The sequence below is a fragment of the Amblyomma maculatum genome, chromosome 1 (genome assembly GCF_055883805.1).
Source record: "Amblyomma maculatum isolate TAMU_Amacu chromosome 1, ASM5588380v1, whole genome shotgun sequence".
Classification (NCBI taxonomy): Eukaryota; Metazoa; Arthropoda; class Arachnida; order Ixodida; family Ixodidae; genus Amblyomma; species Amblyomma maculatum.
Genome location: NC_139344.1, coordinates 333,107,543 through 333,134,411, shown reverse-complemented (window position 1 = coordinate 333,134,411; position 26,869 = coordinate 333,107,543). Strand labels below are relative to the sequence as shown.

Genomic DNA, 26,869 nt, shown 5'->3' with positions numbered 1-26,869 from the left:
CAAATCACTTTTTTTTTGTGCAAGTATACTTCAAAAATTTTCTTGGCCGATCCCCCTCTGTGGGTATGTGCCATAAGTTATTTGGTCAACAACGACAACGGTTGCCACGTCCGCAACTGACACGCCCTCTCTCACTGGGTGCATCTATGCGGCTGCTCCGCCCCCTCAGTGTTAAGTCGCGTGATTCGGACGTCGCCACTTCCCCTTCCTCTTCTTCCAAGTTCAAGCAGAGACGAATGGGCAGAGAGAAAGAGAGCGGCTCGTGCTGCAGTTGTGCGGCCGCTCCGCCTCAGCGCCGGTCGCCACCTTTCTCCACTTCAAGTTCACGAAGAGAGAGTGGGCGGCTTCGGACAGACATCGGCGAAATCCGTGATTGCGGCTAGTAGTGCTACGCACTAAAAGATAAACCGAAAAACCAGCTCGCGTAAATGGCCCAGCAGCTGTCGCACCATAGTGCTACATGATAGTCAATGAATCATATGATTCGGAGGACGCTCGTCGTGCCCGGGAGGTTTGACCTCTCAGCAGAAGAGAGAAGTTGATCAGCAACATTGCAAAGCCAAGGTGCATTTTGGACAAGTTCGCGCTAAAAGGGCCACGCTAAAGCGACAGCGTAGAAAGCATTGGCGTGAAGCAGTCGCCGTTGCCAACTGTTTAAAAATAGACAGCCGGTTAGCAACTTTTTTTCTTTACATCTGTCCATGACAGCATCCCTTCTTTCTCTATCGCTGCTCACCTTCGTTCTCATCTCTTTCCTGGCCGCTTCATCGGGACCTTGGACGGACTTCTATGTGACAGCTAAGGTTAGCCTCATAGTAACAAGCTCGCACAGTGAAACTGAAGTTCAGCACTTCCATCTGCTGTGACAGGTATATGTAGTACACACCGGTTCCACATTTCCATCGCTTGAGCAGAACATGAAAGCTGGATTCAAAACTACTATTTCAAAGCTTTTGCCGAATGCCCTTCAAGCTTCCCTGAAAATTTCTGACCCTTGGTTTTGTATGCATTCACAAAAGTTCGCCACCAAAGCTATTTTAGAGCATAAAGATTCTATTTTTCGTATGTCATTACCGCCAGTATTGCTAAAAAGGTGAACAGTGTAATGATATATCTGGTTATCACTGTTCCCGGCAGACGAGAGAGAAAAATGGTACAGCAAACACTTTCCGCATCATGGAAACGACGCGAGATAGTTATGTAGGGCAAAGGAGCGAAAGGCAAAAACAAAACAAATGCTAAAATTGTTTTATTTTGTTCACACCAGCGCTGGCATTCAACACAGCAGATGCATCTAAAGCGGTCGAGTTTTTCACGGCGGCGCACCCACGTTGCTCTCCTAGAAAGGAGAAGGAATGTAAATCAAACACATTTCAGCTACATCATCAAAAGCAGCTAAGCACTTTTCCTTGCCGCTGATGGCTTTGACATCGGTGTGGCGAAGGGCCTCCAGTCCACGAAACCGAAACCAAGCAAAAAAAAAAAAAAAAAAAAAAAAGAAAAAGGAAAGGCCACTCTGCTACTGGCGAGCTCTCATTGCCACTGGCATCACGCAATGGCGCCCAGCAGCTAGCGGGCGACTCACGCAGCGTGATGCAGCGGTTATTGCGCCCTTAGGTTTTGAGTAGCAAGCCAGACGCAGACATGATAGATCAGAAGCAAATCCTCACCCAGCTGACCAAGAGAAAGCTCGACATCGAAGCCGCCATCAATGCGCAAAATGCGATACTCAACGCTAACGCAGTCGGCATGGACGAACCGCTGGTTGACAACGAAGGCTACCCGCGGTCCGACATCGACGTCTACAAGGTACGACATGCCCGACACAGCATCATCTGCCTTTTAAACGACCACAAGGCGGTCATGAAGGACATCGAGAGAAGCCTGCACGCATACCACGCGCAGGTCTCGCGGAACGGCGCCGCCACCGCCACCAACACTCAAGCCGCGGAGACACTGGACCTGCAACAACTTCGCGGTGCGCACGGCCGAGCCTCATCGCCCATGCCTTTCGCAGAGGTCAGAAATGTCGAAAACGGCTCGCCTGCGCAGGAAGCTGGCCTCAGCGCTGGTGACAAGATCATCAAGTTCGGTTCTGTGAACGCCGGCAACTTTACAGATGTATCGGCGATTGCCACTGTTGTTCAACATAGCGTAGGCAGGCCTGTCAACGTACTTGTGAAACGGAATGCAGAAACCTTGTCATTGGTGCTGACACCGAAACAGTGGCACGGGAGGGGTTTGCTAGGCTGCATGATTCTTCCGGTGCGCTAAGATGTGGGGAGTGACATCAAGTGCGACATCTAAACCAGTAACACTTGCGATTGGTTCTCGGAGGCGTTTCCACTTGTCTGCATGGAAACATTAAATCAGATCCTTCAGATAGCCCTGTCAAATGGCTGTAGCCCAAAATTGAGACCGCAACTTGTGGCGGAATAAAGAGGCGTTTTTGGTGAAGCACAGGCTCTGTTTTCAAACTTACTGCTGGTGGCTCATCATGATAGAGCCCTCCGCTCACTGCACATGCACACTCATTTCAAACAACTCGGGCAACAGACTCCAAAGTTCCATACAAATAATGGCATTAATGTGTCACCTTAAGGACTGGCGTTGTTTTTTTCTTGGGCTCTGGCATCTGCAAGCAACAAAAGACAAATTCACTGCTTCTGGCTTAAGAGTGGTATTCACATACAGTAACATGCAAGACAGTGCGACATCTGCTTACTTGTATCATTTTTTTTAAAATTTTTTTTAAGGAACAGCTTACAACTGGAATCTACAAGTGCGGTTACAGAAATACCATCATGAATTGAAAGTGGTCTGCCTTTCCTAAGAGCACATGTGTTTACCATAGGAGGCTGTGTGCAGTGCCATCGAGCTCGACTGTTTGGTGCCGCATGCAATTATGTTGTAAAGCTCCTCCATTCATGTGACCTTACACAGCTACCTGTACCCTTCTTTCAAGCATAACCAGTGCTTGGTGTAGACAACATGCTTTTACTTACGACAGCTACAATTTGGCTACTATGCATGCTATATACTGGTGGAGAAATTCAGTATGACTATCTGGAGTTTATTGATGCCCACTAAAGTGTTGGTACGGGAGAATATTTGCATTTTGCATTTTGCCTCCATCTTGATGTTACTGCTACTGCAGAAAATCGCATTCATGCATGTTTCACAAATGCCACTCCAAGATCTTTGACATCAAAAATTGCTTATAGAATGAAGTGAGAAATAATGGGAGACTGCCCAATAACAGCACAACTTTGTAAGACGGCAAAGCAGGAACAGCTGTGGACACTTGGTTCCCATAGAACTAAACAGAAGCATTACAGCTGCACAAGGTTACAGTTTCTGTTAAAATACACCTATGCACACAGAGCCACGCTGAGAAGCTTTGAGTGGTCACATCAAACCAATGGCATGCCTGCAGAGTATCAATGCATCCCTTTAAATCAGCTAGAGGAAAGAGCAAATGCGCATCCTTAAACAGAAGTATGTTCCCGACATCAGCTGCAACTATTCCAATCAGAAGACTGCACAGCAGCAGAGTTAACTATCATGAGTAGAATGGCATCTAACCAAAGCAATATTTTTTATGTGCATTCGCTACCGTCACTACCTCCACTCGAGAAAATCCTGCTGATGTGAAAAAACACTATCAACATTGTGCCAAACTGAATTCAAAGGAAAGCGCCTACACTTCCTTGGCAATTGCAGTTGCAGTAAATAATTGGAGTGAAGAAATAAGTACAATATTTGGCTTTCGTCATTTGTCTTAACTTTAATCTGCTTTCATTCTCTTTATATATTTTCAACTCTGTCAAGCTCTATGATGCCTGATATTTTTTTCTTTTTAATGTGGTTCTTGTCTGACAAGGCACTGAAAATACTGTTCTACACAGCAGCAAGCAACAATGCAGTAGTACCTTTGGGAGCACTTCAGCACCACGCTCCTTGAACTGAAAAACAAAATTAAATGTTTATTTCGTTACGTACGTCTGCCACAAAATGCATGCCAATACAAGCCGACTGCAGCATGTAGAGAAAGGCACTGACCGTAAGCCGAGGAACCACGAAGTCTGGAGACTCTGGTGCCTGTGTGAACAGCATGAACACATAGCACACGCTTGCATTGACAGGTGAACTATCACGTGCAAATTGAAAACATGAAATGATCATGCGTGACGAAATCCACCCACAAGTGCAAATAGCAGGAAGTGAAGGCGAGCATCCTTAAAATCAGGTGCCCTAACTGCTACATCATGACAGAAGCATTCAGGCTGACTCACGTGGTCCTACGTCTTTGAATACCTTTGAGGTCCGGCACCTAATAAGTAGGTAGGCATGCTTAAGTCTAATACACTAACACAGGCATCATCAAGCCAGTCGTGGTGGCTCGTAGTTAGGGTGCTCAACTGCTGAGCTTAAGGAAAAGGGTTTGATCATAGCGGCCTACTGCGCAATATCGGTGGACCTCAGGTGGTTGAAGTAACTGGAGCTGTCCACTACAAAGTCCCTCGTATCTGATGTTGTGTTGAAACGTATATACCACATGCAAGACATTGTCAGTACAGTGAAAAATAAAAAAAAATAAATACATTTGCACAGTGATGGGCAGCAGTACTAGTCAAAGTGCCCAATAGAAAACAGCTACCATCAGAACCACAATGGTCACGCTGCAAGTTTCACGAAAACATTTTTAGTGCACAGTTTTGATACACCTAGCGTACAACCACAATTAGAAATAAGTCAATTGTCCTTGTGGATTCTTATTTGCTTCCAGATTTCATTTTTACCATATGCTTCAATCACAGTGTCTCTACGCACAAAACTTGACAGCTTAGTATGCGGAGCTTAACGTCCTGACACTGCTGGTGGGCAATGAGCAACACCATAATGGAAGCTTCTAGATGGCCAACACCCCGGTCACTTCAGTGGGTGACCTAACCAGAAGGGACAAGACGGAGGGTGAGAGTCTCATGCATAAGAGCGGCGATGCAATCGTGGTTGTGCTAGTTGTGTCTCCAAGTCTCATGCATAAGAGCGGCGATGCAATCGTGGTTGTGCTAGTTGTGTCTCCAAGAGTGTTAATTGCAGCAGTTAAACAAGGCAATCAAAGTTGAAATGAGGTGTGGTTAATTGGCATAATAAATGAATGTACAGTTAAAATAATTTCTGTTAATTAAAGTGAAAAGGTGGTAGTATTACTGCATTATGGTAATTAGCCATTAATGACTGCAAACATGGTGACTGCCTATCAATAAATGAGGTAGATTAATTAGTAATGATTAATTAGGTCGGCAATAAAGTTATTCCAAGAAAATAAAGTACTGTACCGTTGGCGTCAATGGAACACTCTTTCCCCACTGAAATAGCAAAATAACAACAGCTTACATTTTGAAGCACTCTCATTACCTGAGGTGACATGTGCATGCAAACTGCTAAGCAGAACATATACTCCAATAGAAAAGAAGCAAAATACTGAGCATCCGTAACACGAGTGCAAGTAAAACAAAGTACGAAAAATACTTTGGAAAGCAAAATAATGCACTACACACCATTCAAATTATTCTAAATATAGAGGACAAGTGTTTACAAGAAAAATCCTTGCTTTAGTCCATTACTTTTATCACATATTGAACAAACATTGCAGCTTCATTTGAATGAACTGTCAAGGCAGCACAACTATTTAGAGTTGGGAACCCTACATAGACAACACTTCTTACGACTATTTACACAGTCGGATGCACTATTAGTGCTGTGCAGATGCCCCAGAGAGAGAGAGAACTTTATTTTTCCAACAGTGTCTATCCCACTATTCGGGGGTTAGACCCGGAAGGTGGGACAGTCGCCTTAGTTGCAGGCCGGTAGCTCTCGGACTCCGGCGGCATCTTCGGCCAGTTGAACAATTTCTCTTGAGTCTGAGCTTCGCAGAAGGGTCTCCCATGTGTCTTTAGTTTAGTATTTTTAGCCCTGCCTGTTGACTTCACGCATTTCCATATTATGCGATCTAGCAATCTCCTTTCCTTACATGATGAACAGAGGTCTGATCGTATTTCTGGGATATATTTTCTGGCACTTTATATATGCTTCTACCATGCCATGCTAATGCATTGTATGTGCGACTGTTAATGCTTTGAGAAACATTTTTTTTTATAATCGATGAAAGCCATATTTTAAGATGAGTGTGTTGCATACATTTCTTTACAACCTGATATATAAATATTAAAGTAATTAGTGTTGAGTATTCCTTGCAAACACCACCATTTTCCCCATGTAATTCAGCGTTGCTTCAGAAATTTATGTACGAGATGGTGGCTGTCCTCAGGCAAAAAGTCCTGCCACACTACCTTACCTTTAGTTCTGTCCTTGTCCAGTTGGTCCTGTTCTCCTCCTAATTGTGAAGCAAAGATAAGGGTTCAATACTGGCCACGTACGTAGTGGTTGCAGTCAATATGGGACAACACTGGTTAAAATGGAGTAGCGTTTCAATGTGAAGTCTTATGAGATGTTACCACAGACTAGTTCTTAAAGGGACAGAACACTGACCAAAATATGTAACAAGATTACGGCAGAAATGGTAAGAGCTAGCCTCATATAGTATAGAAATGAGTATCTGTAATGTTCATTTTTCACTGAAAATCGCATAAAACCGACTGGAGTGAACTCCTGAGGCGAAATGCTGCCACTATCACTGAAGTACACCACCTGACTACATCTCCATCGAATATCACCCATTTTCTTAAATGAACAGAGTTCTTTTTTCTTGAAGATATGTTTGTCATCACGTTTTATTATATTTTGCACTCTCTCCGGTCTGCCCATCAATATGAAACACCCTACTTTTCACATCGCGTGATGTGCTTTTTGATGTGCTTTTAGCATTTGTTACTAGATAGCACCACAGCATTTCAAATTCCTTAGATAAAGCGATGACCTGGGCTCACTAAAACTTTCGTCATATGTTTCTATGGCATAATGACCTTGGACCCGAAAACTAGAATGAACGCTACTCTACTCTAAATAATGTCTAATTATTGTCTGGCAGGTGAGATTTATATTAGGTTCGTCACTTCTGTCGACACCCAGTCGTCATTGTGGTCGCTGCTCATGGTTTCCAGCATCGGAACATGCACTGACTGAAAAATTCGCTAAACTTTTTCGACAGCATTTCTAACAAAATCGCTAAGAAATTGACCACCCAAGACAGGAAGGTTTCCACTATGCCTAAAAAAATAAATTAGATGTTTGAAGTGCAGTGTTCTGTCCATTTAATGATATGAAAAAAAAAAAAAGTAAACTTTTTAAGTCAGTAAACTGCACTAGAAAAGGAAGTTCGAGTAATCACCTCTTCAAAATCGCTCTTTGTAGGCTCGGGAGTTTTTGGAAGAGGCTGGAAAAGAAAAGAAACACAGTTCCTTATGCCTTGCAAAAGAAGAAGAGAATGAAGTGTTGTATTGTTAACATTTACCACTGATTATTCTGTGCAAAAGTTCCAAACAAGGTTGGAAATACTCATTTTAGTTTTTTTTCAATATTACTTTGGCTCTTATATTTAAAAATGGATATGTGATAGATATAGGAACTTCTTTAGGGAAAGCCAGGATGAACAGGCAGGCCACCAGTGAAAGGGTTTTGCTTTCTTAACGGCATCAAGTTATTGGACCAGCGATGACAAGATTAGCACCGAAACCAGATGAAAGTTTGGCTGCCGCCATTTCCAGTTACAGCGTCTCCACCAGTCAGGTGAGAGCGAAAACGAGATTGTTGCAAATGCACGTACAAGAGCTACACCATATATCTCATCACGATCGAATGCATAATGTGAGAAAGCCCATAAATAAACTTTTCAGCAAACAGTCATTGTTCAGGTATGACAATATCTTACCACAGTGAGGCACTGATGACCTGACTTGTTGGCAGTGTAACATACATTATTTTAACGAATGAAGTGTAATTTAAGTATGCATAATAGACGAAGTCATAATTTTTGAAAGTCATTACAGTGGACAGGATACATTGAATTGTGGACGAGCTCAACGAACAAGGCTTCCTACAAGGAAATATGCAGCTTTTGAAGCAAACAAATTTGAGGGATATTTAAGCTTCACATCTCACTTCATGTCAATGAAGTGAGAATGAGAAACTCTTCAATGAAAAACAGAAAATTTAGCCGGCTTTTATCATTCCCTGCCATGTTACTCTTGCCGCCTCCACATACAGCTCACCCAAACTACCGCTTTGACCACCACAAAGCCATCGCTACTGCCGCTGCAACCCTCCACAGATCACATGGCGCATGATGTCACACCCCGCTCTGCCCACTACGCGATCTCCGCTTGAACCGGCGCATCTTGAGATTATTCAATCACAAACAACCCATACGCTGATGATGCTGACAATGCTGGGTTTTCTGTAATATGGGGGTCCTTAAGCTATCGCATAAAAATCCCCCATTTTACGTGGCTAAGTAACTTAGCTGTGGTAGCATATTTTGCTCCTGTTTAAATTTGTCAACCTTGACCTAGCTTTATCCCGATGTGGGTTGGCTATTCTTTTGCAGCACAACACATTAGCACATGTCGAGATATTCAAGAACCAGCGAAAGCGCAACGAGATATATCGACCAGCTGTTGTTCCCACAACGCAACCTCTGTCTCTCCACCAGCTGCCTACCACATGCCAGAGCACCTGCCAATGGTGCCAGCTGTGGCGTGTAGTAGCTATATTTAATTCAATAACAATTCCCTTCAAAGAAAATTAGAGGATCTCTTAGATGTTCCTCCAGAGTACGACTTTTTAAGCAAAGGAGCCCAATGCTTCGATCAGCTACCGAAGATAGTCTGAGCAAAATGTTACAGCGATACGTGCGTCGCAAAGCAGCAAAAATACAAATCAAAGCTCGCTCATGCTCTCCTTCGGGAAACCAGCTTCCCCGTTCTCTACGTTGGCCCGTCGGGCCGCTAGGCTGATGTCAGAATAGCACGACATCCATTGGTCCGTCTCGCTGACTGACGGGTGAAGGATGGGCGTACACGACTAATTGCGTGCACCGCTCGCTGCACAATTTTCCCTCGCCACGGCCGGACTGAACGCAATGAATACAGCGGCGCGTGCTCCCTCGCCCGTTTCGTTTTCACGCGCTCAAAGTACCACGCCCCACCTCCCGCCAAATGTGGAGGAGGAAGGGGAATTTGGCTTGCGGAGGCTAGACGAATGGGCAGGAAAGTGAAAGAATCTTTGCGAGGGAACGGGAGGAGAGAAACATGACAAAATCGGGTGATTGCATACAGAAACTTTTCAGAAACATTTTGTGGCCTTGCGTTCTGGGGGCGAAGCCTCACAGTCACCGGAGAAGAAAATATTTTCGACTGGAGGGTGGACAGTGGCCCTTTAAGAGGAGAATGATGAAAAACTACCCTTCCTCTCCTATCATTTGCCTCTTATCGGCGTTCGTTGCAGTGCTACATATAAATATAACTGATTACAGGAAAGGAAAGGCGCAGTATCTGTCATACTTCCTCCGGGAAGTGTGAGTTTGGATGGTATTCCATCGTTCCTGTCACATGGCGTTCCTTAGCGCGCGTTCAAGTGTGGGATTGCAGACGGAAGGAACGCTAGACAAGAACACATCTCACAGAATATGACAGATCTCGCGCACAACTCTCGTGCAGGGGATTTCGTTCCAAGAGCCAGAAAAGCTTTCACCTTAATAACTGATTTGACAGACTGTGGCAAGCGGCTGTTGGCATATAGTTTTATGACAGGCTTCACCCGGACACAACGTCCTTTTTGCAACTGACATATTTAATGCTGGTGCACCAAAAAGGTGAACATATCAGGACATCATCTAGCTCAATTTAACCAGGTATGTGCACGAAATGCAGCTGTAAAGCTTGCAGCAAATGGTAACTTCAACGTACTGAAATGAAACAAACCTGAACACCACATGTGTAGGTTACACCATCCAATGCTTTCGCCAGCCCACGAAACTCGAAAGATTCAGATGACTCCTGCAGGTAAATACACAACCATGCAAGGAGAAAATGCCTAACCCTGAGCAACAAAGAACTTCTATATGTTCATTCTACTCTTGAAGTACGTATCATGAGAGCACCTGTCTGAACTGTCGGAAGAATTAAGCCTTAACTAGATGGTTAGCATAGGTACAGTCTTTGTCAAAAGTACACGGCCCAAGGATTTTTGTTCTAAGCCCAGTAACGAGGCTCGTAAAGCAACTCTAGCGTTCAAAATCTCGTAGATGACAAATCTCAACCTCAGTTTCATCTAGCTTCCATTCATACTTCAGTATTGCTGCCAGCAGCCGCGTTACAGTGCTTAGAAGCAAACCTCTTGGGCCGAATACTTTTGACAAAGACTGTGCATCTATGCATGCTATGATGATGGGTCATCAGTCAGAACGTCAACTTGAGTACAGCACGAGTCAATGCACACTGAAACTAAAGATCTGCTGTCTCCAGTGGAGGTGTACACCACATGGGCTTTCACAAACAGCTTTCACATGAGAAATGATTGCTACTAATAATGTAGTTAAATTAGTTCTCAGAAAAACTCATGAATATGGGTGCCTTCATACATTCTTTTGTCTTTACTATGTGTTGAAAGCAAAGCAGTTGACTGGTCAATTATGGTTCGAGGGCACAATTTGTTACATTGAACAATGCATGTAAATAAGGCATCAACTTCATCTCAGTGCTAAATGGATGCTTCAGCAATTCGAATCATGATTATGTTGCAAATGACACTTAAATATTTCAGCCATAATCCAACAAATTCATACCAGCACACAAAGTCCTTATGACCATCAACATGAGCTAATATATGCAATAGTCACTAGACTGATACAAGGGCCAAATTACACAATGATCACATCACAAGGCCTGTCATTAGTCTGCCACAAACCGATCAGCGAGCCTGCTACTTTGTGATTTGATCGCTGTGTAATTCGGCCCCAGGCTACGTGACATGTGTCATGAGCTAAGCGAAAAGGAATGAACCCATTTAAGTACATAGCTTCTATCACATTAAACCCGGATAAAAATGACCTATCAGGGCTCATAATGGCATTACAGATGACACTATCAGTCACTTGAGATCGAAAAAATATGAACACTTCCACTAAAAAAACTCCTCTTAAAAAGTTAGATAAGGAAAAAAGCACAAGACACAAGGCAGAGGGAATCTCAGCTCATTAGAAGTAAATAAGCTATACAAGATAAAACATCTAGTTTTAGTGCCAATGTTTTGATAGAGGCAAAACATAAGGTGCCTGTATAATGTGCAGTTTCAGTGCACGTTGAAGATCAACTTTTTAATGTGCCATAAAGCAATCAATTTTTTAACACTGCAGCTTAATTATGTAATATGCACTCCCCACAAGATCCAGTTCACACATTCAAGAATGAGCCCTCTACTGAAGCTTCATCCAAATGCTCCTCCGAAATAAAAACACTGGCTGGTTCACAATTGTATCAGACAGGGACAGCCTTTCATTGTTGATTTTGTTTGACAGATGTGTGCATTTTGGTGTGGCATCTAGTATTTTGCTCAAAACTAAGAGGAACAACACTGCAATCTGACACCAGACCAAGAAATTTATGATGCAAATATTGCCATCAGTAAGGCCTAGTTTCACGCAATTCCGCAAAATATTACGGATTTAGGATTTTTCGTGGAATTATGTCTTAGCATCCACATTCCCTTTTTTGATGATATTGCGGTTATAGACATTAGTTGTTGTGACTGTAGGAAGACGGAAAAGAAAATGCACGGGCCTGCTACTGGCTCTGAAGCTGAGCCACCTCCGCTGCCTCGTGCGACAGAGGAAAAAAGAAAGGAAGGAAGAGAAAAGAGAGAGAGAAAGACTTGTGCTGCAACAGCTGTCATCCGCCACTGAAGCAATGGTGGGTGCAATGACGGCCTACAACAGATACAACCTCTGGTGGCAGGCTAGCCCTCGCCTCAAACAGTGGGTACCTACCAGTCCCAGCCCCAGAAGAGCCAGGAGAAGCCACCCTCTTCCCTTATATAGACATCGGTAGGAGCAACAGTAAGATGATAAAATTACCATTTTACTTTATTTGCATGACTGAAATGCAAAGAGCACTCAGCACTCAGGAGGAATTTAAATAAGAAATATTATGAGTAGAGTGCACTTTCAAACCGTTCAGGCCAACCCCAGCAAAGGGCCCGCAGATAGGTCGATATTACAAGAGGCAACTCTTTAGATGGATGCACCAAAATAAGCTGATGACAAACCTCCGATAGTTCAATGCACGCAGCCTCCGTCACAGCAGCCGGTGCCGTTACCGTAGTGCCACCACTACTGTTTCCACCTGCCCAACCGCCCTGCACCTTTTTGCTGCTCCTTGCTCTCTTCACACTACTCAATTCTGTCAGTGCCTTCCCTCAAAAACCCACACCCCCATTATATATACACAGCCTTATATACTCGCCTTGCTCTGGACGTCTCACCCTATGCCTAGTGGTGAAGGCGCACTAAATATTCTGGATATAATGCGAGGTGCATCTTTAAGCACGATTTGGACCCTTCCGCGTAATTTCGCGTATTCTTTGGTCTTGTTTCGTGGTGAATTTTTCACTGCAGATAGTTGGGGCTACGGTTGTCAGTCTTTATCATCATAATTTTTTTTTCTTTTGTTTAAAGGGAAGAACTAGGAATAGGCTATATGTGTGTCTAAGAACAACACTAAATGACTAAATGAATTATTAGGCTAGCTCCTTCACGTGAGCACAGTGAGGAGGTACAATAAAGCTCCACATACACATATCACACACAGAAAGCAGAACGACTAAATAGATTTGCGTAGAATAGCCTACTAAACAAACCGAGCATATACAAGGTTCTTCTGCTGCACCGCTGTCCACACAATTACCACAAGCACTCGAGCGCGTGGCTTGGACAGGTATTAGCACTGCTGAATGTTGTAACCAGATGTCGCCAACAAGTGAGTGTTCCTGAGCCTACCAAGACACACTAGCGAGCAGAATTCCCATTCTGCACAATATTCCCATTAATACAAGGTTACCATTCAGCTCACATGGCAACAGTCTCTGCACACAACTGAGTTGGAAAACATGCACTGCGAAAGTGATATTCACTGCAGCTAACTTTTCAAACCCGACTGATACAGCACATACTTAACCTCATACCTTGACAAGCGTGCAGGAGGCCGGTGAAGTACTTTTTGCTTCTTCGAAATCCTCTACCGGCAGTGGCCTGCACCTCAGGAATTGCATAGTGTCATCCCTTTCAATTTCTTTGAGGTATCTTTCCAACATTGACTTTGGCTGGGAGCAGCAGCCTGCATTGCAAAGCAAAGGGCAAAAAACATTTAGGGGAATCAATGGAGACTCAAATGAGCTGCTGGGAAACATAATGAAGCTTTAAAAAGCACCTAGCCTTCACTTACAAAACCACCTGTGCTAATTTCGTTAATTTTTGTATTTTACTATTATTGTTCTTAATACATACACGCAGTTAGCATGAAATATTAGTGGTAATTTTAAGCAAGCATGCTTTCAGCCGAAAACTCTGTTTGGGAAACAAGTGCAAACTTTCAAGGTTGGACCATTTATACCAACAGATGTTAAGCGAGATAGACCCAACACAAATTTCAGGGAACAATATTCAAGCTACTGGCAGACAGTGAAAGCTGTACCAAGGTACAGTAGCTCTTTCATCTACATTTCTCTTCATGTGCTACTTGTAGACACGTTGCATGAGTGGCACTGATGGTAAACCTTATCTGTGTAGTTAGAAATGATAATAAAGCTTTAACCTCTTCACTACTGAAGATGAGCTGGGTTTCTCCACACAATCTGTACATGTCCAACCGCCACCCCAAAGACAGGCTGGCACATCATCATTCGTGCAGGTTCCAACAATATATCAAAAATGAGCTTGCCTGTCCCAGCACTTGTATATGCTGCTACTAACACTGGCGTTACAGAAAAAAAAAAAAAATTGACAGGCCAGTAAATAGGTCCGAAAATAATTCAAATGCTAACAAGTGGCGACTAGGCATGTTGGCTGGCGTTGAGAATGGTTTCAGTGCAGTCGAATGTGCCCAGAAAAACGGGCCGAAAACAAGATTTGTCAGTATTTCTTCGCATTCAAAAGCAGAAATTAGTCTCGTTTCTGATACTAAGAGCGACGACACAAAGTTGTTGTGCCTCACATCACAGTCTATGTATTCTGATGATGGCACTTCAGCATGAGGGCAGTGGAGGAGGATTTCCCTCCTCTTCGCCTCCACATTTGAACTCAGAGGTGGCAAGGAAGTGCATTTGGGTTTCAAGCTTAAAGCGGAAACCTTCAGCCTTGTTGAAGCCACAATAAGAAAAAAAAGACAAAAGCATCAAAAGAAAACCAGACATTGCATGAGAAAAATTGTTTGGTACTATGCAGGGTCCTCTGCTCATCGAGCAGCATACCAACACAACCCTTTCGCTGCTAGACCAGCCGTTTCATAGAAGGCTCTAGATGGTAATGTTTGAAAGTGAACTTTCCGTGTGCATGCTTTAGATAAAACCATGAACACCCAAAGATGTGCAGTGAAATCAAACATTTAGCTGCATTTTAAACAGTTCATTTTTTTATGCATTTATTTATGCATAAAACAAATAGTTCAGCTTTTTGCTCACATTCTTTGTAGAATCAAATAGAGCAAAAAAGAAATAATGGTATTTCTTCATCACTCTGAACACCATCATATGGTTGAAAAAGAAAACTATACTACAACAATTTCAGCTTTACAGTGATTTAGGGAATATTTCCAGGGTAAAAAAAAAGAACAATTTTATTCAACTTCGACGCTTCTGAGAAAGCTGTGCAGTTCTGTAGTTCTCTACGCAGCTCCCCTCGTGTGAATGTTTAGAGTAATTACTTCCTTGACTGAAACATTCTCCATCTTACAAGATCCCCAAACACAAAGTCACTAAATCCCTTTAGAAAGTTATGCCTAAATTAAAATTTCCAATCCGAAAAGTACCGAGTGTGCACATTCAGTACTGCCACGCAAAAGGCAGGCTGCACTGTTAGGCCTTCATCACTGCTGCCATCAAGATGTAGATTCGTTCTAGCTGGAAGCAGCATCATATGGACAAGCTAATGCTATGTGCTACATCACAATGCTTGACATTTCTTATTTATTTGTGTGTGCTGCTGTATTACTTTGCAAGAACTGCAGTAGTTGGCACTGGAAAAAATGTTGAGGTTCAAGTATCACTGAACCAAGTTTCATGAGAGTTAGCCATTGGGCGCAGCCGCTTCAATCTTGGTTCGCTTCCATGCTTGATAAGCTTCTTGGCAAAGGTCTGGCTTCTCATTGTTCTTTGGTCTCTGCAGCCTGTCTGGTATGGCTGCGGTCTCTGTATTTAGCTATATGGCATATGCATATGGCGTATTTACCTATGTTAAATGAAGAAGCGGAATTTCATGAAGACGACAATGTTCAATGCATAGTGCAAGAGTGTTTCCCAGCTGGAACTTGATGAAGATGACGACGTTTACTGTGCAGCATGAGAGTGTGTTGCAGCTTTACACGAGGCATGATTGGCTACAGCAATAGCATAATGCTCTCGTGCCTATGCACAACGATGCAGACGACAATGTTTGCTGCATAGCACGAGTGACGCCGGTGTTTGCTGCACAGCACAAGATAAACAACATGCGACGCACGACCATGTGGCGCCATCTGAGGAACTCATGAGGTACTGGGTGCAGAAGTGATAAGGCATAACGCGAAACTCTCAAAAGAACACCATAGAGCAAATGTTTTAAAAGGCGCATCAACCTAGATGACAATTTTTCAATGTGCGACCTTCTTTCTCAAATATGGCAGGGAACAGCATACTACTAAGCAGGAGTAAGTCTAGTAACTAGAGCATTATTTTGGTTGACTGCTGCATAAGGAACTGACGCCATCATATGTCAGACATTGGGAATGTGCCCTTTTTTGTTACAGGATTTGTTCAATGTTTCAAAGACATTATATTTCACTTAATATCTATGCGTCCCTTAGAGACTAACGTACACCTCATTCCAACTAGCATCATTCATCACTCCTTCTCGTGCTACACATAAAAAGCGCCATGCTGATGCAAAGTGATAGCAAGTGAGGATAAAGGTGGCACTCAAACAAAAATGCGCTCCTTTTGCAGTTGTCTGCACATTTTTCTTTCAAACCAGAATCCTTTTTTAGCAAAACACATAAGGGAGATAAGACACACACTAGGCAGGTGTCTAGAGCACTCAATGCAGAGGGGAGTAAAGCTGTACCTTTTACATGCAAGCCAGGATTTGAGACATCATATCGTTTTATTGCATAAGCAGATCCACACAGGCTGCAGTGTATTTTTCACGTTTCGATATATTGTGTGGAACTCGTCAAGCAGCAACGAATTCGTCAAGCAGCAACGAATGACACGCACGCACACACACACACACGCATGCCATTCAGGTGCTTCAAACAAGTGTGTGGATGCCTGTACATGCATTTGCCACTGTTGAAAACAAACATTACAATGAGACAGAAGAAGTGATGAGAAGATGGCTATGGGGTGGAAAGGGAAAGGTGAAGCAACTGTCTTGGCACACAGCAGGCACCCAACTTTCAATGTGAGGGAAGGGATACAAGAGGAGATGAAGGGGAGAGAGATACAGTCGTCATAGTGCAAGGCTCCAGATTACCTAATCAGGGGTGGAAGCAGGCTGGAGCATTTTGGAGCAGCTTTGGGAGCAGTAATGAAGCCATTTTAGAGCAGCTTTGGAGCAATGAAATGAGTTTTGGAGCAGTTGAATAATGTTTTGGAGCAGGCTTTTAAGGTGAAATGCCTCTGATAATTGCAGTTTTCTCTTTCTGAAACACAAAACCTCCAATCTGATTCCATTTTATGCAAGTTCAATGCCTTTCCAACTTTGCACTCTCTCTGACAAGACAAACGGTCAACAACTTGAGACAGAACCGCAGCAAAAGGAACGTTTGCTGGTGCACATCATAACTGAACACCTAGTGTGACCTAAAGCATTTGCCTATTTTGACTCTGACAGATTCAAATGTCGAGTCTACCACTTTTGATGCGCTCAAGCAGCGCCACTAATTTGGAGCTCAGATTAATGGGCACGACGTTTCCACTCTCTATCTTGTGCATATCCTTTTTGATCCTACGCCTCTGCTGATAAATTCCTGAACACTGGTCAGTAATGTCTTCAGGAAATATAGATGGCACTGTAGAGCAACCTTTTCATCCTTCAGCATTTCTACTTCACTGCCTCCAGTCAATAGTTCTATCATTATTTGCTTGAGCAATGCTGGGGCTCATTTTTAGCATCTTGGCGATAGGCCCAGTATGGCTTTCCAACACTCTTGAGAGGCTTCCTAGTGATTTACACCTTTGGTGTACCAACCCATAACGCTTCAAGTATGATTTTGTCAGCCATAGGCCTGAAAAGCTTGTCACTGGCAAAGAGGTTCGATGGTGAAGTGCCTGTTTGTTCTCATAGCAGAACCATAAAAATAAGTCATGCAGTTTTTGCAGTCTGACAACTTTCCTAACGGCTCACAGTAGTTTGCGCTATCTTCTTCGCTTGCTGCTCTCGCTTCTCTCTCCACCGGTGATTCAAAAGGCTGAGAGGAGGTGCTATATCACACACATAGTGCATTTTTTTGCAATTATTCCCTTCAATCGCCTGTGGCTCACACTAAATTTACTTGCGAACAAATATTTATTATGCTCCGTGCTTCCCTCCCTTACAAAAATTTCATTTGTGCCCAGTGCAAGATGCGTAATATCTTTGCCCCCGGTGCTGTGACATTTTTTCCGTGTTCTGCTAACCTTGATGGCAGAACATCAAGGCAGCAAGTTTGGAGCAGTTTTGGAGCAATATTGCATTTTGGAGCAGGATGGTGCAGGGAAAGCAGTTTGGAGCAGAATAGAGCAAACGGAGCAGCACTTCCACCCCTGCCTACTGCACATTAACATTGCACTACACACAGATACTACCGCATTTTGCTTCCATAAAAATGTGGCCAGCACAGCTGCAAAGCAGCTTGATGGTGGTGTTTTCACTTTTCAAAGGAGCGCACTCTTAAGTTTTGGGGGAGCAGCAATGGTCTCCCAGTTGCAGCTTGGCACTCAGAGTGTGCACATGACAGTGCAACAGTAAGCACAGCCAAGCTTCACCATGACTGCGTGTACTCAAGGCACCTCCACGTTCAAGTGACTTACGAGATGGAGAATGGCCTGCAGGCTCGGAGTTTGATGGCTGTGGTCGCTGGGTAAGGACAGAAGGACCTGGATTGCCACTGCATATAGCACAGGAAGAAAGATAACAGTACAAGCACAAGGAATTTCACTGAAGCCACTTTTGCTATGCATATATATAACATGCTAAAGAATGTACATGTCACAACCATTTTTATTTGAGCCGCAGGGGCAAAAACTTCCCTACTGGGCACTTTTTGACCTGTGAATAACTTCAGAAGACACAGTAAGCTTCAACAGCAACCTGCTTCTTTCCATCATAACCTGGAAGGACTGCGCATGCTACAAGCAAATACTGCCCTACCAGGATAGGGATGCTCCCCAATAAGGTGGCACACGTTGTGTATCTGTCTCCACCAGTGTGTTGAGAGGTGGTTTGAAGCACAGTCACTGCCAGCACTTTCTATGCGTTGCACTGGGCAGACACTCCCTACTCCAAAGAACATTACTTCTAGCAAGTGATCGCTCCATTTTTCTGGTAACATACTAAAGACAACTAACATTGCAAGCCACTTGTGTTATGTCTGCTTAAAACTGATGTGCAATATTTACATTGGATGTCGCACACTATAAAAAAGATTTTAATGGGGTACAAAATTTCCACACTTTCTTCACAAAATTTCACAAAAGCAATTCTTGCTAGTCAATGAAGTAGTGGTTGAATATCCTAATATGAATACCCAAACTTAAAATAAGCCTATCATGCAGCTTCACGTGAAGATTACTGCACTGCAACATGCTTTCATTTACATGATGCAAACGATCAATGGGAGAATTCAAAGAGTCTGGCATGTGAATGGCAGCAGTGGTTGGTAGCTACAATGACCTTGCCACCATGTGGATGGCTCCAGGTGCCTCACAGTCTCTCAAGGAACTTAATTATATGAAACTTTAGTGCCTGGTGCAGTGATAATGAGCAGAAAACTGTTTAGAAACTGGAAGCTTTTTTTTTATTCTTTTGGGCAATGACAAAAAAAAATTGCACACAAATTAGTGTGGTTAGGCCACTAACGCATTTACTCGACATGGACACCACTGATTATAAGGTTTGTAGACCTGCAAGTCCTTGCTTCTAGATGGTAAAAAAGAGCGACAAACAAGGCCCCATCAGTGCTAACATGGTAGGGCCTTGTTTAGATTTTCTTCGTGGGGCAGAAGAATGCTAAGAGCAGCGAGAAGTGACCGCAGCCGAAATTTTGATTGTTGAACATAGACACAAACATGCTGGACCGGAACATCTGGTTTTCCAGCATAAATACGAATGTGCTGAAGTGAAACTTCTGCATCTTTAACATTTGAGTGGTATACTTCTGCTTCTTCAACACAGACACGAGAGTGCTGCAGCGGAGCCGGACAGAGCCCGGCAAAAACAGTGACTGGGGTCGGGGGTCTTACTGCTAATGCACTAAGGGAAGAGGAAAACCTCTCCATTTGCGGAGAATAAAAATGCTGTTGGGTCGAGATGGATGGATGGGTGATGGCACTCTTGAGGGCGAGTTGGGCAGGGGTGGTGTATTTTGGGTGGCAGTGGGCGGGTAGACAGCCTCTTAACTTTTTCGCTGTCAGGCGTTTCTGGCCGTGACGCACCCCCAGTGTCGGCTTGGTTTCAGGGAACGAGCATATCGGGGAGCAATCATAGCGATTTATTTTTGATTATGATTGCTATACAAATAACATAGTCAATGGAATATTCACTTCATTATTCTGCAGGTGTTGTTAATTAACATCATCATTATTATCAGCCTGATTATAAATTAGATGAATGAGGATAATGTTAGAAAAAAAAAACTGCTTGATACTTCTTGAGAGACCGAATCCGAGCTCGGCTCGTATTTATAATCAATAGAGCCATCGCTCCAGTCCGCAATCGAAGGTCCCGCGCGGTCAGCCATCCGAAAGTAACAGCACGCACGGAGGGCACACTGTCGGTGACTCTCACAACAGAGATAAATGGCATGTTGTGAAATCAAGATGACAAGAGAGAAGGAAAGAGGCTAAAACAATCTTTTATGCTGCTGCTAGCCGCAAGCGAGGGCGTGGCAAGAGAACGAAAGCAGTGATAGAGTCATGTGTCGACCTATTGAAGAGGCAACAGCGCGAGACCCTGAACGTGATGCGTCGTAGCAGACACGCCAACAGAATAAAAATAAAAACCTGCAAACTTGCGGCAGATGGCAGAACAAACCGTGAACCCGCAACCGCATGCACACGCCGCGAAACACGTGCACCGCAAGATCCCTTAGCGCAATAGAGTAGCGTGCGCAGAGCGACCGCGCCCCCCAGCAAAGAAGATGGCGAGGGCGGTCTCTTCATACTCTTCAGTATATACGTATCAACACAACGCGGGGCGAAAATACAGACTTGTAGAAAGATTTGAAAGATGGCGCAGCTTATCTAAGCGCGCCAGCTTCGCGCTCAGGTGCGAAGTTTTGAATGCACGATAAAGAATGTACCGGTATGTCGGTGACACTGCGTGGGGGGAAGTGCGAGAACGTACCGGTACATTCAAGACAGCGAAAGGGTTAACTAGGGTGCACGGTAGTGAAGGAGACTAGTGCTCTTGGACTGAGAAGGAGCTCCAGTCTTGAATTTGAGTCTTTGCTTTAATAGATGTCATATTTTTGGGGTCGGTGGCACTAGCAGCGCTTTCTCAATAAAATCCCAGACAGCCAAGTAATAGCCATTCAGCTGTGCTACTGTAGGGCCCCACAACTTTAAAGAGGAGTTCAGCCACTTCAGCAAACAAAAAAAAGGCCAACTTACAGATGAGATGATCCCATCGCTATGCTGCTGAACACTGGTTCCAATTTTGTCACAGTCGGTTGTCTACAAGAATGAGTAAGGAAATCATCAAGGTAAGGAAGTATGGCTGCACAGCGGTTCTCATCTATAGCCTAATCATGTTCATACAAAACAAGTTTCACACGAACATCTTGCAAATGAGGTGTGGCCCGATCCCAACCATTGCTGCTGGTGCAGAAAAAAAAAATAAAGCTTGTTACTCATTTGAGAGTCTCAGAAATGGTAAACTTTGGAACTTGTGCTGCTTCTTTCTTTCTTATGCATTAGATGCAAGTGTACTCTAAGCACAGCCTAAGCAGAGAGAACTGCATAATTAATGTGGCATTACCTTTCTGGGTTAGTCTACTCCTAGGCACCTAACATGCACCACCATCACCCACTGCAGGGCAAAGGCTTCTCCCATACCCCTTCATTTAGCCCAGTCTTGTGCCAGCTGCATCCACTTGACCTCCGCAAACTTCATATCATCTGCCCACTTAACTTTTTGCCGCCCACTGCTACACTTGCCTTCCCTTGGAATGCAGACATTACCCTTAGCAACCATTGATTATTCTCTCTTTGTACTACCTGTCCTGCCTGTGTAAATTTCTTCTCTTTGATTTCAACTAGAATTTCAGTAATTTGCATTTTTTCCCTGACCTACTACCTACTTTCCATGCTTTCGGTAAACCTTAATGTTCAGCTCTCTGCGTTGTCCTTAATTTAACATAGATGAACTCTGCGCTTCCTTGAACATTGCTTTAGCATTTAGGCTGTTGAACATTACTTTAGCCTTCTGCATAGGAATTAGTTTTTAGACACTGTTCTGCTTTGCCCGTCTAGTTAATTAATCATCCTTTGCGATTTGTCCGCTGATACTCAGCAAAGCAATACCTGCAGTGAATCACAGGTTACTGAGATACTTGTCATCAACCCTTACCGCTAACTGTTCCCAATCTAGGTTTCCAAATTCTTTCTGTAAATGAGCGGAGAATAAAAATGGAGAGGTTGTGTCTCCTTGCTTAGCACCCTTCCTTATAGGGATTGCACTACTTTATGGACAAATATGGTTCCAGTGCATCCAGCACAGATATCATCCAGTGCTTTCACATATAGCTCCACTGCACCCTGATTTCGCAATGCCTGCACAACCGTTAAAAGTTTTGACCAAGTCAAGTGCTTTCTTGTAATCAGTGAAAGCTACGTATAGGGGCTGGTTATATTCAAAGTATTTCTCTATCCCTCGGTTGATAGTGTGGATATGATCTACTGTCAAGTTGCCTTTGCAAAAGCCTGCCTGGTGTTTTGGTTGATTGAATTGTAAGGTTTTCCTGGTTCTATCAGCAACTGCCTTACTTAGCACCCATAAATACATAAATTAGCACCCATACAAGTACATAAATAGTAAACTGATCTGTTTGATATTTCAAGTTCCTAATGTCCCCTCTCTTATGGAACAAGAGCCACCTGTGGCAATTTGAAGCCAGTAGAAGTCTGCAGGGCTGTGATAAGGAAGCAGACTCCTGACCACCTAGATTTCATTATTGGGTGCTCACTGCGTGACAACCAGGCATTACTGAATTTAAACCCGGTCGGAATGCAACTGCTGCTACCAAGATTGAATCCCACAACCTTGTGCTGTCTCAGGTTCTTATCTATATGGTCTCCCCATCAAAATGTAATGGAAATATTTTTGTCCGGTCAAAGCAGAGCTGCCCAGCATACTTTAAGCAATTATAGTCCTCTCACCAGTGTCTCTCCCTTTGAAAACTTCAATGATATACAGATACTTAAATTTAGCAGTTCGATTTCATTTCTGTGTTTGTTTCATAACATGTTTACATCCACCATTCATTTTTGCTTCTGAATTGTTACTCCCTGCTCATCACAGCACTTGCATAATCAACTCATCTTCAACCACATACTATATTTACTCGATTCTAAGTCCTCCTTACTGTCATGATGACTATGCCCGAAGTTAGGGGGTGCACTTAGATACGAAAAATGTACCACACCTGCTAAAGCATTACTAAAGTTTATTATTTCTGTATATTTCTTTTCTTTGATCGCATCATTTGCCTAACTTATTCTGTACCATATTTGTTGTTTTCCCCCAACAATAATATCCCAGTGAGGGCACTGTAGGTACTGTGCATAAAGAAATAAATATGCATCCACTGCAGCAGGCGAACTTAAATAAGCAAACAAAAAACTAAACAAGGGTTAAAGAAGGTGCATTATTATAAAAAGGCAACAAAGCAAAACAATAGGACAAGGATACAGTGAGCACGGTGACTCCCAGGACGGAGCCGATGTCTCGCCTGCCAAATGCCGACCATTTGGCGGCGTCACGTGCTGCAGGACTGCAAACAATTTAACAAGGCATGGTAATTTGCACAAACTGCAGTGCACAAAGCAGAGAAGCTTGATATCAAATTACCAAGATCAGACAATGCGCTCCAAAGAAACAAAAGCAAGAACTGCAAATAAATGCTGCCCTCAGAATGCAAGAGCTCTTACAACAATTACACGCATTTTCTATAAATTAAAAGAAACCCTCAAACAGCCTTTTCTTAAACAGTGACACGACTTTGTTGAAAACATCCCTTGGCTTTTGGCACTGCTAGCATAAATGAAAGTGCATGGCATGTACAGGGTCGTCCGCTTCCAGCTATAACACGATCACTGCTTTCAAAGCGCCATTGCGTCCGACCCAACAATGCAATAAAGCTAAGTGGCAAGTCATGCGAAGGACCACCTCCAGGTCCCTCTGTGCTTGTATCACTTTGCATCGATATGCACCTTAGTCGGATAAAATGCCTCTTTGAAAGCAGTGACCGTGCTGTAGTTAGAAATGGATGACCTTGTACATAATGTAGGGTTGAACGTCCCAGAGTTGCATGTAAGCTATGCAGGATACCACACCGGAGGGCTGCAGATCAATTTAGAACCTGTATGCCCAAACTATATGCTTGCACAGAAAGTTTCCAACATTAGTTCAAACTGCTAGACAGGCAGACGGAGGTACCCTGGTAGAAGAATCGCAACAAAAAGAAAATAAGAAAGGTTAATTGTACTGTCTAATGGCAAACCAGCTTAAACTCATTTAGGAGAGATATGCCAAATACGGACCTTTCTCGGAGAGGAATTACACCTCACAAAAGCAATAAACTTGCAGGGGGCCGGTAGTTTTCAAGTTACATTGGTTTTTGTTAACTCTTTCCTTACAGCTCTCATTGAGCATCACTAGCCTGCTAGCAATGACTCTCAATGCAGATTTTGGAACCTTCCACATTACTTGCAGACAAGCTGTGTCGTTTGGGATGCATTCAGACAATTTAAGTTCGGCCTTCAATGTAGTTTTCTTTTTTCTCTTGAGGCGCTATCTTTTGAACAAGCTTCAAATATGCTGTAGCATCAAACAAAAAGAATATCGCAAATCTTGTGACTTTGCTTTGCCTGTAGTTGATTTTATCAAAGACCCAAAAGCAGCGAGTCTGAACATGCTGCTTTTACTATAAAATTTCAGTTATGACAGCAATGATGACTGAAACCAGCCTAAAACATCAGCATCCATGTGCCGGTTAGTTTAGTTTATGTGGTTGGCTTCTTACGTGTTCAGTTTTTATCTTGCACCAAGAGAACTACCCCAGAAGGACCTTTTGTTTTCATCCCTGATGGTGGCCAATAAAAGGCCAAACATTTGTTCCCATTTCAGAAAAACTTCAACATTTTTTTGCAGGTAAAATTTTGCATTTCAACAAGTTATTTTTTCCAGCTGACATTTCAATTTTTTTTTTTATTTACCTGCAATCAAGTTGGGGGTGTGGCTGTTACACGAGTATATACAGTAATTGATGTTAATATGATGGCAAAATATGTCTGCACAAAAATAGCAGATAGTGTGCTACCTTGCTCTCTGTATCACAAAATATTTATTGAATTTGCTATATGGCATAAAAGCCATCTTATATGAGACACGATCGATATGAAAGTCACCTAATAGAAATAAATCCCTGCTATGTACAACACACTCTTGAGAAAAATCTGACTTCACTTTGCACACATTTGCATACATAGCATGTGGAAGATTTAACTTCATGTAAGTGCACATCAGTTACATCCCAAAAAAGTTCTACAAGTAGAACTATAGTTGTCAGTACAGGCAAGTACTCACCAGGCAAAACATTATCAGGCACTTTAAGCCCAAGAGATCTAAGCTTTGGCAGAAGGTAGTTGTTGTCATTAAGTGCATTTTCCAAGCAATCTCTCACTTCCTGAATTGATGCCATTTTCTCCTTTACTACAGCTTGGAGACGAAGCTCAAGGAGCTTAAACTGGGCCTGAAAAAATGGAAGAAAGAAAGTGTCCTCATGCAGCAGCAGAATGTTCAATGCAAAATTAAGATGCAGTGAACAAGTGAAAATATATGTGAAACAAACACGAACACCAAGCTGAATGTTTGGGAAGAAAAAAAAAAAAAGAAAGAAAGCCAAATGAGAAGGGGCTTGATAAAAGGCCTCATCCCCAAATGAAATGCATTTATGTGCTGACCCAATGTTACAGAATCATGGGAAGTGAAACATCTGGAAGATCGAAAAAGCAAATTTGATTTTTGTTGGTGAGAAAGGGGAACAAAATGTTATTGCTCGAAGGCAAATTACAGCATCACTTGTCCCCCTGTCAACTTGATGACCCTACGTGCGGCGCTATATAACGAAGGTTACATGTGTGCGTCCGAACGAAGACTACGCTTTCAAGTGAGTAAGGTTTAGGAACTATGGTTCTAGCAACAATTATGCCACAGGCGGCAAGTACTCAACATGACAACATTAGAGAAACTCTTCGTGCACTTCCTCTTCCTAATAAACTCTCCACTATTACGCAAATACGCATTCTAAGACGCATACAACTAAATACAACCGTGCCCGATTGTTTCTATACCGAATCAGACATTCCCCCGCGTGCCCAAATTGTTCTGAACACTATGCAAACTTAGAACGTCGCATGTTTTAATGCTCTGAGCTGTTATTCAAAACCTCAAGCCTTTTATTTTTGTATGCTTTCCCATTTTCCGCTGCTACCACTCGACTGCCGATTTGAAATGCTGAAAGTTAACAGGTCTAAAAAAATGAATTAGGTAGAAGTCACTGATCTATCGCTTAATATCGGCAGCTTCTTCGAAGAAAAAGAACAGTACAAGATGCCCACAAGTGTTAGCCTAACGTCATACTGTCAAGAGCGAAAACGGTGCTTTTCATGGGTCAGAAGGCGGCAGATATTAAAACAAGTAGATGTTTCGCGGGTTTTAAATCGTCGAGAGACTTACCTCGAAAGCCGCCGCCTTTTCAAAGGCCGTGACGGCACTGGTAGGTATAGTGCTTACCGGACCGCTCACACAGCTAGCGGCGTTTGAGATTTCGACGTCCAGGCGAGCGGCCAACTTTTTCAGTTCTGCAAACGGCTCTTTTTGAGCTTCTTCCATGTTTGCGGTACGCCAAGCCAAACGTTATACTACGATGCTCAGATGAACACGCACAAAGTGCAGCAAATACCAAATCTACCGCCCTACTACACCATAGCCACGGTATATTCTAGGCACTATAGCCACGCCCTACCGCCTTTACGTCATGGAAGTAACTGACATAGCTAACCAATCACAGGCGCTCAGGTTCCCCATGGCGTTCCCCCCAAATTTCTTCAAGAATCACAAATAATAGATATGGCTGTTGTTGTTGTTGTGCTCTATGGCAAGCTGCGACTTTTTTTTTCT

General features: G+C 43.2%; 2 protein-coding genes across 3 annotated transcripts; one reads left to right on the top strand and one right to left on the bottom strand.

Annotated features, from left to right (window-relative positions):
• Window positions 1–1,244: 1,244 nt before the first annotated feature.
• On the bottom strand, window positions 1,245–26,727 carry LOC146207450 (uncharacterized). Of its 2 annotated transcripts, XM_084587492.1 has the most exons (14): window positions 26,426–26,725; window positions 25,274–25,439; window positions 23,378–23,459; window positions 21,079–21,141; window positions 18,280–18,356; window positions 13,201–13,352; window positions 9,945–10,019; window positions 7,355–7,399; window positions 6,362–6,400; window positions 5,343–5,372; window positions 4,063–4,101; window positions 3,933–3,965; window positions 2,597–2,635; window positions 1,245–1,339 (listed from the first exon to the last, which is right to left on the bottom strand). In XM_084587492.1, the coding sequence occupies exons 1-14, from the start codon at window positions 26,579–26,581 to the stop codon at window positions 1,313–1,315; spliced, it is 1,023 nt and encodes a 340-aa protein (XP_084443618.1). In that variant the 5' UTR covers window positions 26,582–26,725; the 3' UTR covers window positions 1,245–1,312. The 2 variants fall into 2 exon arrangements, with proteins under 2 accessions (XP_084443618.1, XP_084443620.1); XM_084587494.1 differs by lacking the exon at window positions 9,945–10,019 and having other exon boundaries at window positions 26,426–26,727.
• LOC146207451 (26S proteasome non-ATPase regulatory subunit 9) lies at window positions 1,531–2,457 on the top strand. Its single transcript, XM_084587514.1, has one exon. The coding sequence runs from the start codon at window positions 1,645–1,647 to the stop codon at window positions 2,272–2,274; it is 630 nt and encodes a 209-aa protein (XP_084443640.1). The 5' UTR covers window positions 1,531–1,644; the 3' UTR covers window positions 2,275–2,457.
• Window positions 26,728–26,869: the final 142 nt, after the last annotated feature.